General features: G+C 45.4%; 1 protein-coding gene across 1 annotated transcript in view; it reads right to left on the bottom strand.

The window, feature by feature from the left end:
- Positions 1–12,784, bottom strand: part of LOC147456923 (putative serine/threonine protein phosphatase 2A regulatory subunit B''gamma) — a 54,427-nt gene extending 41,643 nt beyond the window's left edge. Inside the window, exon 1 of the mRNA XM_086511999.1 lies at positions 12,463–12,784. Within this exon, the coding sequence (XP_086368125.1) occupies positions 12,463–12,621 (159 nt within the window). The 5' untranslated portion in view covers positions 12,622–12,784. The remainder of the gene's footprint in view (positions 1–12,462) is intronic.
- Between the last annotated feature and the right edge of the window lie 6,318 nt (positions 12,785–19,102).

Raw genomic sequence — 19,102 nt, forward strand, 5'->3', positions numbered from 1 at the left:
ACAAGTTTACTTGGGCGTGTCGATTCCTAATCGTGTTTTGTTGAAGAGTGACAGGAATCCAAGGAAAGAAGGGCTTGTCCAGCCTCCCCTTGTGTCTCTTTTCACTCATTGAGAGCGGACCGTGCACTTAGCGGCCGGCCAATCGACGTGAGGTGGGAAAAAGCAACCTTGGTGTGAGCGCAAGGCCGCCAAGGGGTGCGCCCGTGGAAAAGAGTAGAACTCGGGTGAAGAGAAGATCCTTCTCCAACGCGATTTGCAAGCAAAAGAAAACCTCAAGATCCTCAAGACCCTCAAGAACCAAGTTCCTCGTGAACTTAAGAACCAAAGATCCTTGTGCATGGTCGTCACCCGAAGCGGAATGGATACTTCGCATACATGTGATGAGCATGAGAGAGGCGACGAAGGATTCTCCCCACCAGGAGATTTTTCCAACCCTCCCCCTTCGTCATCTACACCACGAGTTGTTCTAACTCCTATGGAGATGATGGTCAAGTCAATGATGGACATGATGCTGGCACAACAAGAAGCGACTCGCACTACGATGGAACGAAATGAAAGAAACGCATTACAACAACAAGAAGCGACTCGCCTTACTTTAGAAGCAAATCGAGTTGCGTTGGCACAACAAGAAACCAATCGCCTTGCTTTCGAACGCAAGCATGATGAACGAAATGAACGAGAAGCAGAAAGGGAGGCCGAGCGTGAAGCTCAAAGGGAGCTACGCACTCAAGAATTGCTTTGCCAAGTGCTAACCTCAAAGACCGAACCACCCAAAGATCGTGGGAGTTCCTCAAGTCATGCAAGCCACGATGCGGATTCCAACAACCCAATCACCGAAAAGTTGACTTTCAATAAGTATAATGGTAAGATGGATGCTACGGTGATTCATTCTTGGTTGCATCAATTTAATGCTTATTTTGCGACAACTAAGAAAACAGGAAATAGCAAAGTTTTGACGGCAGCTATGTACCTTGCCGGTGATGCCATCAATTGGTACCACGCATGGCAAGAGGCACAGCTAGCCGCGCACCTAGAAGAAGCCGACGAATTCACGCCCCTCTCTTTTAGTTGGGCTGATTTCCAAGACAAGCTCAAGGCGCGGTTTATGCCACCTCAGTACCTCGCACGATTGAAAGAGGATTGGCGCAATCTCAAGCAACATGGTGTGCCAGTGATGTCTTTTTCTAACCGTGTTTTGCAGCTAGGCACTCAATTACACAAATCGGATGATGAGCGCAAAGAGGCTTTTCTCTTTGGGTTAGACGAATACATCAAGTTTGATGTCGAAGTCTTTGACCCAGCGGATCTCAACAAGGCGGTAGCGATCGCTCTCTCCTAAGAGATGAAGCACAACAAGAGAAAGCCTAAGGAGAACAAGTCTTCTCAAGGGACCTCTCAGAATTCTCAGAACACACAGAATGGTAAGAACGGTAAGAATGGTAATTCTTCTAGCCCTTCTTTCTCTAATTCCTCGGAAAACAACTCTAACAATGAATCTAAGGGTAAAGCTAAAGCACCTGCAAAACCTAAGCTAACCCCTGATGAAAAAGCTTCACAAGGAATTGTAGGAGGATACATCACGGCTGAAGAACAAGTGATTTATGTTAAAGAAGGTAGATGTTTTCAATGTCACGTCGAGGAGCCCATTAAGAAGGCCTGTCCTAAGACAGTCCCACCTAAAGAACCAAAGGCAGAGGCATGGTTGGCATGTCCTGGCCACTCAGAGTGTGTTACTCCCATTATTGGAAAGGTGCGTCTGCATATTCAGTCATATGTAGACACGGAAGAATTCAGTGGATGTTCAGAGTACATGGCGTGCTGGATGTCTTCGGCAAAACGATCACTCTTCAGCATAGGGGCAAAACTCATGTTTTGGATGTAAAGCTCAAAGGGGAGTTTGTCCCTATCGTATCTACTTCGGCTATCACTTCTGTAATAAAGAATCATCTTTCTGTGTACTTGATTTTTGCATGTGATCTCTCAGATAATTGTCAGTCAAATTTATCTGTGTTAGATAAAGAAAGGTCAGCATTTTTGCAAGAGTTTAGTGACTGTTTTTTTTATTCACTACCGTCGCAATTACCGCCAAAGAGACCTGAGGATCATCAGATAGATTTGGTGCCAGGGTGTAGCCCACCAAATAGACCTCCCTACAGGGTTAGCGCAGCGCAACAGAAAGAGATTATGGGCCAGGTTGAGGAGTTATTAGAGAAGGGGCTGATTCAGCCCAATTCTTCACCCTTTTCCTCCCCATTGCTCCTAGTGCAGAAAAAGGATGGCTCATGGCGCATGTGTATTGATTACCGTGCGTTCAATAAGAATACCATCAAGAATAGGTTTCCTATTCCTAGAATTGATGATATTCTCGATCGTTTAGAGAGTGTTGCAATTTTCAGCAAAATAGACCTTAAGAGTGGGTACCATCAGATTCGTATAAGGCCAGAGGATGTGCACAAGACTACATTTAGAGCGACATTTGGTCTTTATGAGTTTCTAGTGATGCCGTTTGGGCTAACAAATGCTCCTGCCACGTTCAACAAAATGATGGTCCGGATTTTCCGCTCCCATCAACAGTTTGTTGGGACCTTCTTCGATGGCATGATAGTCTATTCGAAGAATGAAGAGGAGCATAGGCGTCACTTGACCATTGTGTTCGAAGAGCTGCGCAGTCACAGGCTACTTGTCAATCCTAAGGAAAGTGAATTCTTCCTGGAAGAGATCCACTTTCTTGGCCACATAGTCTCAAAGGATGGTGTCAGAATGGATTCCCCAAAGGTTGAAGCTATCAAAACATGGCCAGACTTGAAGACTATGCACGATGTCAAAAGCTTCTTGGGATTGTGTTCCTATGTCGGCACTGAAATTCGTATAGTAGGAGGATGTCTAGGCTCAGTTCAAGATCATGTAGATCCCCCCGTCACACTTAGCAAGTTGGTGGATACTAGGAAGTGAACTCAATAAAGGCATGAAGTCAAGGTGGGATCACCAATAGAAAATACCCAACAATTGGGCCACATTGCATTTTTGGATGCGGTCCCAATGGGGATAGATGGTCAGAAGACCAGTGGGAGCCCAACGGAAGCATCTCCTAAAAATTAAGAAACTGCTATTTTGGGCCATGAAATGTGTTCGCGTCATTACCTTCGGTATGACGAGGAACATTTTAGAACTCTGCCGCAAAGTCAACTGGGCAACCAGTCGGGGAGATTTTTAGGTGGCAACCCCGAAACGGAAAATGGCCTATAAACGCACCAAGTGGCACATTTTTGTGCACTTTCCTCATGCAAGAAGAAGTGGCGCTGAATTTATAGCTAGGAGGCTCATTTGCAAGTTTCCTGTCACGGGTTAAGAGCTATGGAGTGCATGCTTTCCACTCTATGTACAGTGTGGTGCTAGGAGTGATGACCTGCACACTACACACTGCTCTCTCTCCCCCCTACGTGCAGTTATGTGATGCCCCACAAGAGGACTCTTCATTTGACTGATGCACTGTGTGGTTTCATGCTTTTGTGCCGAGGCAAGAGCTTCTTTGAGCAAGAACAAGAGTACTACTCCAAAGCAGGCACCGATGAGGGTCATAACCTCACCAAACAGGTGCGTTTTCAGCATTGTGTACGCGCTGTTTTTGGACTGTTTTGCAGCCGTCATGATGCCAGAATCATTGGGAACCATGCCCCACTTTTAGACGACAGTTCGGGGGCTGTTTAGGGCTGAAACAGATGAAAAACCAGTAATTACAGCGTGCTGTAATTACTGTTTTTGCGTAGGAAACAAGGGGTTTGTGCTATTGAAAACGAGTCGAAGCTTGGGAAACTGTCCAGGGCAAGTTTTGGGGCCGTTATGCTACTGAAATTTTGCTTGCACAGGTGTCATCTAGTTGGATGCAGGTGTAGATCTCAAGGACTCTAGTTTTGTAGCTTATTCCTCATTCCTGAAAAGTAATAAAGAAATACCGAAAGGGGCGTGAACCTTTGGGGCCTACAGGTGTCGTTGTCTGCTTGGGAGCGCTCTAGCTGCCAAGCCGTGCTATGTCTTGAAGTGTAATTCCTAGTTACAGGTTCCTTTCTAAGTCTCTGCTTTGTGTCGTTAAAGTTCAAGTGTTAAAGATCGGGTGAAAGCCAAAGCCTACCGCCCTACGGGCCGGTTTCAGTTACCGAGGTTGAGTGTAAGCAACTCTAAAGGTAGTAATCCAAATGATCAGGAGTGTAGAAGAGCAACTACACAACCATCCAAGCCAAGCTCCGGGTGACTCCGGATGTAGTCGCCTAATGATGCCTGATCTCCCGCATCTCGCGGGTAAACTCTCCAAGAGAGTCCAAAGAACTGAAGTCACACTCCAATCTGTAGATCAAGCAATGAACCTGTCCAAGAAGAGATCCAAGATCCTCTCCCTAAGTCCATGTAGATGCTCCTGTGTAAGCAAGTGATCTGACGTGTCGTGGTCAAGTGGTAAGTGTCTGTCCACCCAACATGGTGGTGTCTTCTCGGGGAATGTCGGAATCTCATATGCCATGAGCATGGCCATATCTCGTGTGAACTCCTCTGATGAGTGCATAGGTGTGTCCATAGCAAACCACAAGTCACCACCCCCTCTGGAATGCGCAACCGCTGAATGATGGCTGGAATGAATGGATCTCCCAAGGATTGTACGCCCGTTGATGATCAAGCCGATGTCGAAGATACCGTGTACTGCAGCAATCACTGAGAGACCGCACGAACCACCACTCGATGGTGCCCTCGTAGGAGGTAACTTCATCCTCTGTGGAAAAGCTCAAGTCAAGTGGCTGCTGTCCACCCAAAAACGCAACTGTGAGGTGATGAAATGACGAAGAGAATTTGAGCGTGGTGCCCATATTCTCAAACAAGCCTCTCCAGAACAAACTTGTCATGCGTGGATCACGGTCGCTAACAATCGACTGTGGCATGCCATGATACTTGAAAATATTGCTCATAAACAAGCGTGCCATCTGATCTGGCTTTATCTTCTTCCTGACAGGAATAAAATGAGCCTGCTTGCTGAATCTGCAAATAATAGTCCAAATACCATCATTTCCTGTCTGCGTTCTCAGAAGATCAAAGATAAAATCCATAGCAATACTTTCCCATGGTTTGTCTGGAATAGGTAGTGGTAGCAATAACCCTGGTGCCTTTTGCCTGTCAAACTTGACCTTCTGGCAAATTAGGCATTCTCGCACAAAGGCATCCACATCCCTTCTCAATGTAGGCCAATAGAAGAATGTCTCAACCGCTTTAACTGTAGCATCGATACCACGATGCCCTGCATACGGTGGGACATGACTCTCTTCCATAACTTTGCGTTGCAATGGCTTTGTGACACACAATCTGCCATGCATCATCATGAACCCATCTTTGAAAAGATAGTGTTCATGACGTTGTCCATCCATTAGTTGCTCGAAGACCCTTGCAAAATCTTCATCATTTGCATATTGTTCCCTCATTATCATCAAGTGCATGATGATAAGGAATTGACACAGCTGAAATTTGTGGCTTCCTTGACAAGGCATCAGCCACAACGTTCTTCTTGCCTTCCACATGCACAATCTAAAAATGGAACATGGACAAGATATTTGCCCATCGCATATGCTTCTCAGATAACTTTGTCTGTGTCAAGAAGTATCGCAAGGTCTGATGGTCCGTTTGGACAACGAAATCTGCACCTAGCAAGTAGTGTTTCCAACTTAAGAGCGCATGAATCACAGCCAGTAACTCTTTCTCATAGACCTGCATGGTCATCTCTGGCCCTTGCAAAATTCTGCTCTCATAGGCTACTACCCTGCCATCTTGCATTAGCACTGCACCAATGCTACTACCACAGGCGTCACACTGGACCACAAATGACTTCCTAAGATCTGGCAACACAATGACTGGATCTGAAGTCATCTTTTCCTTTAAGAGCTTAAAAGCTGAAATCTCTTTCTGTGTCCATCTGAAGGTGACTGCCTTCTTTTGAAGAGCATGTAAAGGTGAAGCAATCTCAACGAAATTTCGGATAAACCTTCTGTAATAGGAGCATAGTCCCAAAAAGCTTCGGACATCATGCACCGTCTTCAAATCTGGCCATGACTTGATCGCTTCAACTTTTGCAAGATCCATTCTGACACCATCCTTTGAGACAATGTGTCCCAAAAAGTGGATCTCTTCCAGAAAAAATTCACTCTTCTTTGCATTGATGAGCAACCTATGACTGCGTAGCTCTTCGAACACAATGGCCAAGTGATGCCTATGCTCCTCTTCATTCTTTGAGTAGACTATCATGTCATCAAAGAATGTACCAACAAACTGCTGGTGTGGACGGAAAATTCTGTCCATCATCCTATTGAACGTAGCAGGAGCATTTGTGAGACCAAAGGGCATCACTAAAAATTCGTAAAGGCCAAACGTCGTTCTAAAAGCAGTCTTGTGCACATCCTCTGATCTAATGCGGATCTGATGGTACCCACTCTTTAGATCTATCCTGCTAAACATAGCTACTCCTTCTAATTTGTCCATAATATCATCAATTCTAGGTATAGGGAACCTATTCTTGATGGTATTCTTGTCCAGTGCACGGTAGTCGATGCACATACGCCATGAGCCATCCTTTTTCTGCACCAACAACACTGGAGAGCAGAATGGAGATGAACTGGGCTGAATCAGCCCCTTTTCTAACAACTCCTGTACTTGGCCCATTATCTCTTTCTGTTGAGCCGCACTAACCCTGTACGGAGGCTTATTTGGTGGGCTACTGCCTGGCACCAAATCTATCGCATGGTCCTCGGGTCTCTCTGGCGGTAATTGAGACGGTAATGAATCGGAAAAACAGTCACTATACTGTTGTAAAAACATTGACCTTTCTTTATCTAGCATAGATAAATTTGATTCATCACAATCCGACACTTCACGTGCAAAAACCAAGTACGCAGTAAGATGCTTTTTCATTACAGAAGTAATAGCAGAAGCTGATACAGTAGGAATAGACTCCCCTTTAAGCTTTACATCCAGAATGTGAGTCTTTCCCCTGCTCTGTACAGTGATCTTTTTGTTGTAGGCATCCATGATTCCCTCCCTGTACACGAAACAACCAAGGAATACCTAACAACACATCACATCCGTCCAGTGGCATGATGTAAACTTCTTCAGCATCTACATAGGATTGGATATGTAGACGCAACTTTCCAATGATGGGCGTCACAGCCTCTGTATGGCCAAGACATGCAAACCTGCCTCTGTTGTATACCCCATCTCTTCAGGTCTGATTCCCAACTTTGAAGCCAATTCTGGGGAAATAAAGTTGGCTTTGGCACCTGGATCAAAGAAGATAAGCACTGTTTGATCCCTGACCTTTCCCCATGCTCTGCAAAGCTCACTTGCATCTGTATTTGGCTTGTCGCCCACCATATCTGGCACTAGACCAGCCATGGGCTTCTTTCCTTTCCTGTCCTCCTTGTCTTCAGAATCAGCTCGCCTTTTCTTTGTAGGACAATTGTAAGCAATGTGGCCAGGCTGCTCACAAATAAGGCATTTGTTCTCTGTCCTCAGGACCTTCTTTTGCTCTTCAGACTTGCGAGGAAAATATCTTTTCCATTTCTTCGCTGGTCCCTTTTCTGATTCAGCCGAAGCTTTGCCTTTCCCTGAGTTGGCTGGCTCCTGAGTCACTTTAGGAACCTCCTTGGGAACATACTTCTTCGCTGAATTTTTCTTGGCTGATCCTTCCTTGACGCCAGTATTGAATTCACAATCTTCTCCCTTGAGCAAACCATTGCCAGTGTTTGCTACCTCGATGAGCTGCGTCAAAGTAGTGACTTTGGTCTTCGTGCAGTGTTTTCTCAATCCTTTGGGTAGGCCACAACAGTATTTTTCAATCTGTTCTGTCAATGGCACAAACCTATAGGAAGTTACTGGAAGTAGAGCTTTCCAAAACTTCCGATTGTAATCATCCAGATTTCTGCAAGTGGCAGCATTAAGCTGGTGCCATTCTGTCATGACATCTGCTTCAAAGTCATCAGATAACCATGCTGCTGCAAAAATCTGCTTGAAGTAAATCCATGTGGACGAAGCTTGCCCTTGAAGCAATAAAGTTGTCCACCATTGTCCCGCATTCCCTATCAAGAAAGTGGCTGCCTTGCGGACCTTTGAAGCCTCTGTAAAGTTTCCCCTTGCATAGGCCTTGTCAAACTGCTGGAGGAATGAGAGAGCCTTCTTCCTGTCATCAAACCCTGTAAAGGTCGTGAATGACACACCTTTGCCACCTTCTTTGTACGGAGTTGGCCTCTCCAGCGGCGTTAAATTGTCATATGGAAGTGACTGAAACATGGGAACACTGTTAGGGTTCATTTGTGTTCCCTGACCGCAATTAAGTTGACCTGGAAATGCCATATTTGGCTGCTGATTTGTAATTCCAGCCATACCAAAATTTGCCTGTGGCATCCCAAATTGGCCCTGAGTGCTCTGAAACCCTGGTAGCATGCCCGTGACACCATACATGGGGTTAGGCATCATCGTTTGAGCACCCCCGAACACTATTCTTGGCGTGTAAAACTGATTTTCAGGTGCATGACCAGCCATGCTCTGGAATACCGATCCACCTCCAAAATAGCCAGGGTGCACTGATACAGCTTGAAAGACTGGCATCTCAGCCACCTGTTCTTGCACCTTAGGCACAGGTTGTGGAGACTGCATGTTCTCCGTCAAGTGTACAGGTGTTTCCATTGACTGTGCAGTATGAATCACCTGTGCTCGAGCCTTAACAGGCTTTTGAATATGATCCAGGGACCCAACTTGCTGAGACGGAAGAGGAGGTTGCAGAAAGGCTAAAAACCTCGGATTCTGCATTACTTGTGTGAACATAGCCACGGCAGTAGCCAACTGGGTCCTGAATATATCGTCATCTGTCTGTGGTGGTCTTGAGGACTCACCCACTTCATGTGTCTGTTGACCCTGTGAAGAGGAAACCTCTTCAATCACATCATCTGGTCTGTCAGCCATAATTGCAATTCCATGTGTCTGGTCTATGATCCCCTGTGTCTTCAAGCCCAAAACTGACCAAGGCTCACTTCTATGGGAAAAAGTGATTTAGTCCCGTCGATGGAACCATGAAACCGGCCTGTTCAATCCAAAAAGGGCGGTAGACTTTACTTCAAACCTCGATTTAGCTTTCACCCATTATTAGTCGTCTATTTTACCTGTACTTTCAAGACACAACACGGGGGAAAGGGATACAGGCTGCTAGATTGCACCTGTATGAGTAGACCGACACCAGATTGGCCCCTAACTTAGGCGCCCCTTTCGGTATTTCTTTATTCTTCAAAAGAGGGAATAAACGTTGTGAATCCCTACAAGCTGCCCCGCACAAACTCGGCTGAGTTTCCACTGTTCCAGCCCGATTTCGGCAACATAACTGTACTAGGACACTTCACAGTCAATATTCCCACGCATTGACTGACTTTCCCGACGCATACGGGCACTTTGCAAAACCTGGCGAGAATCTGCAGCACGCTGAATTCTCTGTTTTCAGCCCCGAAAATGCGCCAGATCACCTGTACAGCGGTCCCCTCGCATCCCCGAACCTCCTGGGGGTATTAGGAACCGTTTAGGGCCAAAACCCTAAACCTGCAAAAATACACAGCAGGCTGTAATTTACTGTTTCGGGCTCCGTTTCGCGTGCCGGTCGCATCCGTAGCAAGTCCTCGAGCTCCCGCACCTGTAGGGCTACTTGCCCTTTGAATCGGACGAGATTTCTGGCGTGAAACCTCTCCGAATTCACCTGTACCTGCGGGGGGGATTAGCCGCTAGCTAATCCAGTACCTGTGCAAGAGGCTCTTGCCTCGGCAATCGCGCATGAACCCACACAACTGTACATTGGTCAAATGAAAAGCCCACTAGTGGGGCATAACATACTGCCATAGGGGAGAGAGAGGGCAGTGCGTAGCGTGCAGGGCATCACTCCTGGCACCGCACTGTGCATAAGAGGGAAAGCAAGCACTCCATAGCTCTTAACCTGTGACAAAACTGAAAATGAGCCTCTCCCAGCTTAAAATTCAGCGCCACTTCTTGTTGCATGAGGAAAGTGCACCAGAAGGTGCCACTTGGCACATTTACAAGCATTTTCCCGTTTCGGGGTTGCCGCCTAAAAATCTCCCAGCCGGTTGCCCAGTTGACTTCACGGCAGAGTAAGAAAATGTTCCCCTTGTCATTCCGGAGGTAATGACGCAAACACATTTTCAGGTCCCAAAATAGCAGTTCCCTAAATTTTAGGAGATGCTGCCATTGTATCTTTCTAGGTCATTCGACCCTCTTTGTACACTGTGGCCACACCCAGAACTGAAGTATAGCCTCTGTAGCAAAGGATTCCACTTTGGCTAGTCAATGACCCCACTTTGGCTAACCATAGCCCTTGTCCAACCTTAGTGCTCTCTTGCCCTCAGGCCTGGACTCCCTCTGGACAGTTCCACACTAGCTATGCAATGCAGGGCAGTTAGATTTCCCGAGGGGTGTTTCCAAAAAGTGAAAGTAAATAGATAATAAGAAAGAAATCAACAAAAAGGATAGATAGTAGTCACACGTTGGTGACACTTTCTCCCCTTGGTCTCTACACTTCCACATCATCAATTTGACAGAGTATTGTTTGTTGCTACTCATGGCCCGGACCTAGACGGTTATTTACGAGGGGAGTATTAAGAAGTCTGAGCAGTGGTTACTCTCAGCACCTCCAGGTGATGCAAGCTACGGTCTGGGGATCGTTTGGTTGTAAAAGGCCTCTAAATCTCATGGCCTAGACCTCTTTAGGTTATCTGCGGAAGGAGTGATAAGCGAGTCCTTGAACAGCTCATGGCCGGGACCGGGATGGTTATTATAAAACGCGCTAACAGCCTGCTGACCTGGCAGTACAGACTCCCGCAAAAAGCGCTGACTGTTTTAAGCGCTGACAACTTTTGAACCAGATGCTTTTTGTTTGAAGCTTTTCATGTAAGTTGCTTTTTAGGCCAAGGGCCTTTAAATATGTGCAAAGGACTCATACTCGGCATGTTTCCTCTTGGAAGTGCAAAGCACGAGTAACGGCATTGTATTGAGTTCAGACAATATAAAAAAATACCGAAAGGTGTGCCAAGGTTTGGGGCCAGTGCTCTCTTGGGATGGAACTCCGTCACTACCGTCTCGTGTGTCCTGCGTCTCTTTCTGTTCAGTTGTTATTTGAAGTGTATAAAGTTGTCTCATCTGTTCTTTTCTCTTGGTGCGTGGTGCCCTCCCGTTACAACATGAAGTAGCAGTCATGTAAAGTCCAACAAGAAGACTAAAAGTGTCTGATATTTGCACCATTTTTAAATGCCACAAAAGGACGATATTGTATATGTAGAGTAGTAAGTAGTGAAACCGAGATTGAAACGAGCCTAAATCAAAATTATGAGGATATCAAGCTCAACAAGCTTGCCCAAAGGTTATGTTGCCTTGCAAACCCTCGCTCAAATATGACCTCAATTTGAGAAAGTAAGCAAGGAGAGTGCTCGCAATGTTGCTAGATATGCCAAAGCATTCTTTGATACCAAAGGTTGCAAGAATGCACATAAAGACAGAGAAGATGAAAAAGAAATAAATGAGGCTATGAGCACACAGCAAAGGATTTAATACTACTAAGTGTGCTAATAAAATGATAAGGCCACCCTAGAATGACGAGCGTTTATACAAATTGGGGAAGAAAATCTCTTAACGAGCAAAAAAGTACCTCGATGGTCCTACATGTGTTCACACACACTACTATCATAATATGGTAAAAAATGCTCCACCACCTATACACCATGCCACGAGTGAATAAGATGAATAATTATAGTTCGTAGGAAGAAGAGTAGATTGTCCACACCTCCTGCGGAACAAGCCGAGCCAACCTTCTCCATAAACGGGCTCTCAATATGCCAGAAGCCATGGCCCAACATACATAAGTCTCGTGACCAAGAATGACAAAGAAATACAACCATTGCTTGCTTGCCACACCATGCTCCGAAGACTAGACAGAAGGCTAATGTACGTATTACACACACAAAATGCAAACTAATATTTGGTCAAAAAGTGACCTCCCGTATTGCTCCTTATTAAGTCATACATCCTAGAAGCTGTAAAACAAAGTGTAAAAGTATGCTTTCACAGGCATGCCCCATAAAAAGAAAGAGTTGATATAGGGTTTACATACATGCATGTGCATATTATGTACATATCTGTACACACGTAACACATGAATATACTATATAGATTGCACACAGATAGAAGCGTTCTACAGTGGAGATATGAATTACATCACTACATGCCTACAAATATACTTGTGTTGATGTGCACGGGTATGTATGCGCATATGCTTACGTGTATGTGGCACAACTGTTTTGGTGCATCAAACTCGACAACCTCTCTCTCTCTCTCTCTCTCTCTCTCTCTCTCTCTCTCGGTGTAGAGAGATTCAACTTAAGAGGAGATTACCAGTCGTTGCGTTTCGGGAAGGGAGAGCCACTGGGTGAAAAGCTCCTCGAGGGGGAGCTTGACAGGAGTAGGCTTGGACGGCATGGTGGAGGGATGTTCTAGCAGCTGAAGTAAGTCCGGATCCAGCGACCCCACCTCCACTGCCATGGCAGAATCCATGTATAAAAGGGGAGCGTCAACACTGCTTTTCCGTGGTTACTTGTCTGCGTGCACGAACTCTTGAACAAGCTAGCTGCTTAGCAGTCGAAAAGTGGTGGTTTTCTGTATGTGGCTTCCCAAGTCGGAGCTCACCTGATTACTTCTAAGTGACCAACGTTTCAATGTATGGTGTCACGGTTATGATATATCATGTGAGGAACGTTCAAATGTATGATGCATCACGTGTCACTTTCATGTAGGCTTAAGCATAAGTTTGAACTAGTACAACAGCGCCGCCGAAGGCGGCATTGCCTTCAGCAGGGCTATGCGGACTCTCTCTCTCTCTCTCTCTCTCTCTCTCTCTCTCTCTCTCTTCTTTCTTTGTCTCTCCCTCCATCTCGCTATCTCTTGCCTCAAAATGTCTTCTCTCTCTAAAGTACAATGTCACACCCATTGTGTGTGTGTGTGTGTGTGTGAAGGTTTCAGATTAAATTACGCTAATATTTTCAGAACTTTATAGGTTCTCTCGCCTTCATATCTTAAAATTTAGAGGTAAAGTTCAAAAATTGGAGGTGAGATAATACTAAACCTAGGTTTTTTTTGGAGCATTGCCTGATTGCCCTTCGTCACCCCCGTCATCTATCTTTAACCATCGCCGACCGTCTTTGGTCCGCTTTGGCTGTTGCATAGGGCCCCATTGACTCGATACACTTGCCTGCAACTTCTACCCCCAATGCAAGTCTACATGGTAGTCTGCCTCCATGTTGTTGTCCTCTCTTGTGCACCCTATAGGCCATCACCACCAACCCCCATCAACACCTTCTCTGTCACCCGATATTAGCACCTTGGCCACTATCTCCCCTCGCAAGTTTCATACACAACGCTTCCCACAACTTGCTTATTTGCCGTAGCCAACCTTTGCTTCACCGCAGTCACCTTCCACTCCCATGCCAATCCTCTAGCCACATAGAGCTAAACGCCTACCACGGCTTCCATTGCATCGCGCTCACTTGCTCTACATCCGCCCTCTCCGACCCTGCTCATTTCCCATCGTCCTCATGCAACCAACCAGTGCTACACATCAGCCTCGTCTTGCATGTGGTACACACGCGACACCACCGCTATCGCCCTCTTATAGCACCTGTCGCCTACACTTCCCTAGCCCTTGCAACAACACCCTGATCTGTCACATTGGCCCACCTTGTACCCCTTGATCTTGTTGTGATAAATCGGCTAAATTTGAAGGTTTCATACCATATTAGAATATTTTTTCCTAAGTTTTGTAGGTTTTCTCACCATCATATTTAAAATTTAGAGGTAAATTTCAAAATTTGTAGGTGGGATAACATCAAATCTAGCTTTTTCTGGAGCACTGCTTGGCTGCTACACATCAACCTGGTTTGCATGTGTCATGCACTTGACACCACTGCTATCACCCTTTTGTATCATCGTTCGCCTTGCCACCGACACTGCCTCGGCCCCTACAACAACACCTTGATCTGCCACATTGGCCCACCTTGTAGCCCTTGATCTTGTTGTAATGAATTAGCTAAATTTGAAGGTTTCAGAATAAATTTTAATACTTTTTTTGTAAATTTTGCAGGTTTTCTCACCTTCATATTTACAATTTACAGGTAAATTCTGAAATTTATAGGTGGGATAACACTGAATCTAGGTTATTCTGGAGCACTGCTTGGTTGCCCTTCGTCATCCGTCTTCTGCCTTCAACCATCGTCGACCACCTCTGATCCACTTTGGTTGTTGCATAGGGCCTCATTGACTTGATACATATGGATGCAGCTTCTATCCCCAATACAAGTCTACATGGTAGTCTACCTCCATATTGTTGTCCTCTCTTGTGCACCCTACAGGACGTCACCACCAACCCCCCTCAGCACCTCCTCTGTCACCCAATATTGGCACCTTGGCCCACTATCTCCCCTCGCCTGCATACACAACACTGGCCACGACCTCCTTATTCACCATAGACAACCTTTGCTTCACCTTAAGTCACCTTCCACTCCCGTGCTAATCCCCCAGCCACATAGACCTAAGCGCCTACCACTGCTTCCACTGCATCGCACTCGCCTTCTTTGTATCCGCCCTCTCCGACCTCGCTCATGTCCCATTTTCGTCAACCGACCAATGCTACACATCAACCTCGGCTTGCATGTGTCACACATTGGACACAACCGCTATCGCCCTCTTGTATCACCCTCCACCCTGTCGCCGCTAACACTGCCTCAGTCCCTACTACAACACCCTGATCCGCCACATTGGCCCACCTTGTAGCCCTTGATCTTGTTGTGATAAATTTTTGTGATCTTGTTGTGATAGATTCACCCGTTTGTAACTTGTTAGTCTCATAGGTCATTTTGGACTTTTGTAGATGTTAATTTATCTTTTCATTTCTCTCTCTCTCTCCCCATGAACTGGTAGTCTAACGATTCCACCTCATTTCATTTCTCTCTCTCTCCCCATGCATTGGCAGCCTAACGATTACACCTTTTGTTGCTCACCAGAATCGCCAGTTGCCACACACCCTCTCACATACAGTTGCCAATTCTCTCTCTCTCTCTCTCTCTCTCTCTCTCTCTCTCTCTCTGTGTGTGTGTGTGTGTGTGTGTGTGTGTGTGTGTGTGTGAGACACACACACTGCGCAAGCACCTCGTCGCTCAGTTTTGAGGCAGCCTTCTCGCATGACTTGCAACTGCCAGGGGCAGGAGCACCGTTGTGCGATGCATGTACGCAGGAGCATGAACATTGGAGCTTGAGGACACAAAATCCATGCAAGGAAAGTCTGGTCGAAGGCGGACATGCATTGGAACACAAACGCAGGCTTGTATGCTCTCTCGTTTAGCTCGCAGCACAGGAGGTCGCAGAGCTCTCTCTCCACCTCAGTCGTTCAGCTCTCTCTCTCTCTCTCTCTCTCTCTCTCTCTCTCTCCCCGGCGGGGGCTTGCGGGCCCGACTCTCTCTCTCGCTCTCAGATGCACACACACACACACACACTCGCGCGCGCGTGCACAACCACACAATATGCGACTGCTCGCCTGGACAATGAGTCGGCTCACCTGTTCACTGTCACGTCGTGCTGGGCACACTACGATGAAAGGCTACCGGGAGAGGGGAGGAGCCGGATGAAGCAGCTGTGGACACGTGTCCGGGGGGAGGGGCCGGAATACCTTCCCCATTATCTATTAGTATAGATGCACCCTCTTGCTCTCCACATAGAAGAAGAGGCCTCCATGCATGTTCTTGGTTTGGGGGGGAGGGGGCATTCGAGAAGGTTCGATGATATTGCTGCTATCGTGTTGTTTCTTAACTATCTCACGACCACCAAGCTAGTCAACACGTATAGTGGGTGGCCTTGGGTGGCCTTGTGTGATGGTCCCCATCGATCGATCATGCTTCCTAGGTTTCCTTACATCTTAGAAAATATACAAAAAAAAACGCTTGCTTCATTGAACTATGTGGCCCCAACGCGAAGTGTTAAGCTATGGATACAACAATAAAAGAAAGAACCAAGTAGAATATGATGCTCCAAAAACACTTACATCGTCACAAGAAGGAGTACATAGGGACCCACATTTCATGGAAAACATAAATAGTAAATGCTTTTTGTGGTCGAAAATGAAGAGAATTATATTTCTCTAGATCAATGTTTTACAAGTTAATGCTTCTTGATTTTACACAAAGAAACGTAGGAGGCTACAAAGAGCTTGTGACAATAGTGAGATGGAAACGTTTCAATGACAACAAAGTGGAATGATCCATATCATTTGATTCATTGTGACAAATTCATGGAGGTTTAGAAATAAGACTTGAAAAATGCTCAAGTTTCTTGCTAACGCACACTTTCTATCATAGACATAGTAAAATGCAATTATCTTGGTTGTGATGATACTAAAATAAGATGCAAAGCCAAAAATATTTATATCAATGAAATAATTTCAAATCTATAATTGCATATATTCAAGGGATCTCATCTTTAATTTTCCACTTGTCTATGTACAAAAAAAAATGGATATGTTGCTAGTATAGTTGTGATGCCCACTTGTAAGTTTTTCCCACCATAATGTATGTTACACAGTTTGTAAGGCCCCCATATGAAAAGAAGCAATTTCCTAGAATATTCCTTACAATACTAGGACATATGTACTATGGCCGGTGGCCAATGGTCAGTGATTAGTGGTCGATGACCGTGGACAATGGGTTGGCAGAGTCAATATTGCACATGCCACACACACACATACTTATCTACCACCCACCCGTAGCACTATATAAGGAGGCCATCCCCATGAACCATGGTATCTTCCATTGAAGGATAACTAAAGCCTTGTATTCATGCAGACTAGCTCTAGTTGTCTCTATCACTATCTAAGGTCTACCTTGAGAGCGCATGGGTGGATGACGCTATCACTTTGTAGTAGTTCTAATCTAAATTTTAATTTTTCACTAATCTACTTTGCATCATATCTCTCTCTACTCTCCTTGCTACAAGATTCTATTTGCTCTACATTTCTTACATGGTATTAGAGCTTTAGGTGCTCGTGACTAAGATTGTACGAGAAGTACTTGTATTGCCTTGTAAAATCAATCCTTTATTATGTTAGTGTCCTCAAATGTTGTTGGCAGTGCTACTCCGCTACACATTCATCCACCAGCACTCACGGAAGGCAAGCTTGATGGCACCAATTACACTCTGTGGAAATTCAAAAAAAATGGAATTTTGGACTCATATGAGTTATTGGATACAATGTTCAGGCAAAAATGGTGCTTACTCGGAGCCTGCTACAACAACTAATCCGATAAATCCAAGTCTTAGAATTCCTCCAGATGCTGCTCTTCTACGTGCCTAGAGAACGAATGCAGATGTGTTGTGTGTCATTTTCATGTGTGTAAGTGATTGTATTATCACTTTGATTCAGCATACACTAAAGCACATGAAGCTTGGAGCATATTGGCTGACCAATATGAGGCGCACATTCAAACCAGAATGCAAAATTTGGAAAATCAACTTTTTGCTCAGAAACTTGCTGACGAAGAGAATGCGGAGGCCTTTATCAGAGAATTAAGGATCTCTAAGGTCAATCAGCTGCTATTGGTGTGACTATTTCTCTGAAAGATTTAGCTCGGTGCTACATTTGCATACTTCTAGCTAGATATGATGGTTTTGTTACGGCACTCAATGCTTGGGTTCGTTCAACCCCTCTTACATTTGAAGAGCTGAGTGCAATGGTGCTTGAAGAGGAGCTACGAGTCAGGACTAGAGATGTCAAGGGTGATGTTGCTTTCGTAGCCAATGCAAAAGGCAAGGGAGCTATGTCAAATGCCTCTAATACGAAGCCCAAGAAGAAGAAATTTACAGGTACCTATTTTTATTGTGGTAAGTAAGTCTCCCCTATCTAAAAAAAAGGAAAAAAATTTCAAAAGCATGGGGTTTTCTCAGATGAAAAGTAAACAAGTTGGAAGGTAGTGAAGAATTGTGAATTTCTAATTATTTAGAAGTCCATGAAGCATACGAAAGATTGAAAGTGGTTTATAAAATGTGTTTAGCTGATCTAGCTCCCGCTCCTGTAGACCGTGGGTGAGTCCAGAATGTTGTGACGAGGTAGATCATCCAACAACATTCTGCAAGGAGTGCTTGGACTAGATGGTTTCTTTGGTGAGACCCAAGCCCTCGTAGGCTATGACGATGATCCTGGTGTGAAAGGAATGGAATCATCTGCAGGTTCGCATGCATAGAGAGTTAGCATCAGTCAAATGAAGAGTCCTCTTGTGGGGCATCACATAACTGCACGTAGGGGGGAGAGAGAGCAGTGTATAGTGTGCAGGTCATCACTCCTAGCACCACACTGTACATAGAGTGGAAAGCATGCACTCCATATCTCTTAACCCGTGTGACAGGAAACTTGCAAGTGAGCCTCCTAGCTATAAATTCAGCGCCACTTCTTCTTGCATGAGGAAAGTGCACAAAAATGTGCCACTTGGTGCGTTTACAGGCCATTTTCCGTTTCGGGGTTGCTGCCTAAAAATCTCCCGACTGGTTGCCCAGTTGACTTTGCGGCAGAGTTCTAAAATGTTCCCCTTGTCATTCCGAATGTAATGACGCGAACACATTTCATGGCCCAAAATAGTAGTTTCTTAATTTTTAGGAGATGCTTCCGTTGGGCTCCCACTGGTCTTCTGACCATCTATCCCCATTGGGACCGCATCCAAAAATGCAATGTGGCCCAACTGTCGGGTATTTTCTATTGGTGATCCCACCTTGACTTCATGCCTTTATTGAGTTCACTTCCTAGTATCCACCAACTTGCTAAGTGTGACGGGAGGATCTACATGATCTTGAACTGAGCCTAGACATCCTCCTACTATACGAATTTCAGTGCCGACCAACTTCCCATCTGCGGGTGAAACTACCATTCACATTGGCCATACAATGTCCGACCATTTGCAACTTCAAAAAGAAGGTCTCAAAAATGAAACAAAAATCATTGGAA

Source organism: Adiantum capillus-veneris, chromosome 5 (genome assembly GCF_014529385.1).
Source record: "Adiantum capillus-veneris isolate H3 chromosome 5, ASM1452938v2, whole genome shotgun sequence".
Taxonomy (NCBI): Eukaryota; Viridiplantae; Streptophyta; class Polypodiopsida; order Polypodiales; family Pteridaceae; genus Adiantum; species Adiantum capillus-veneris.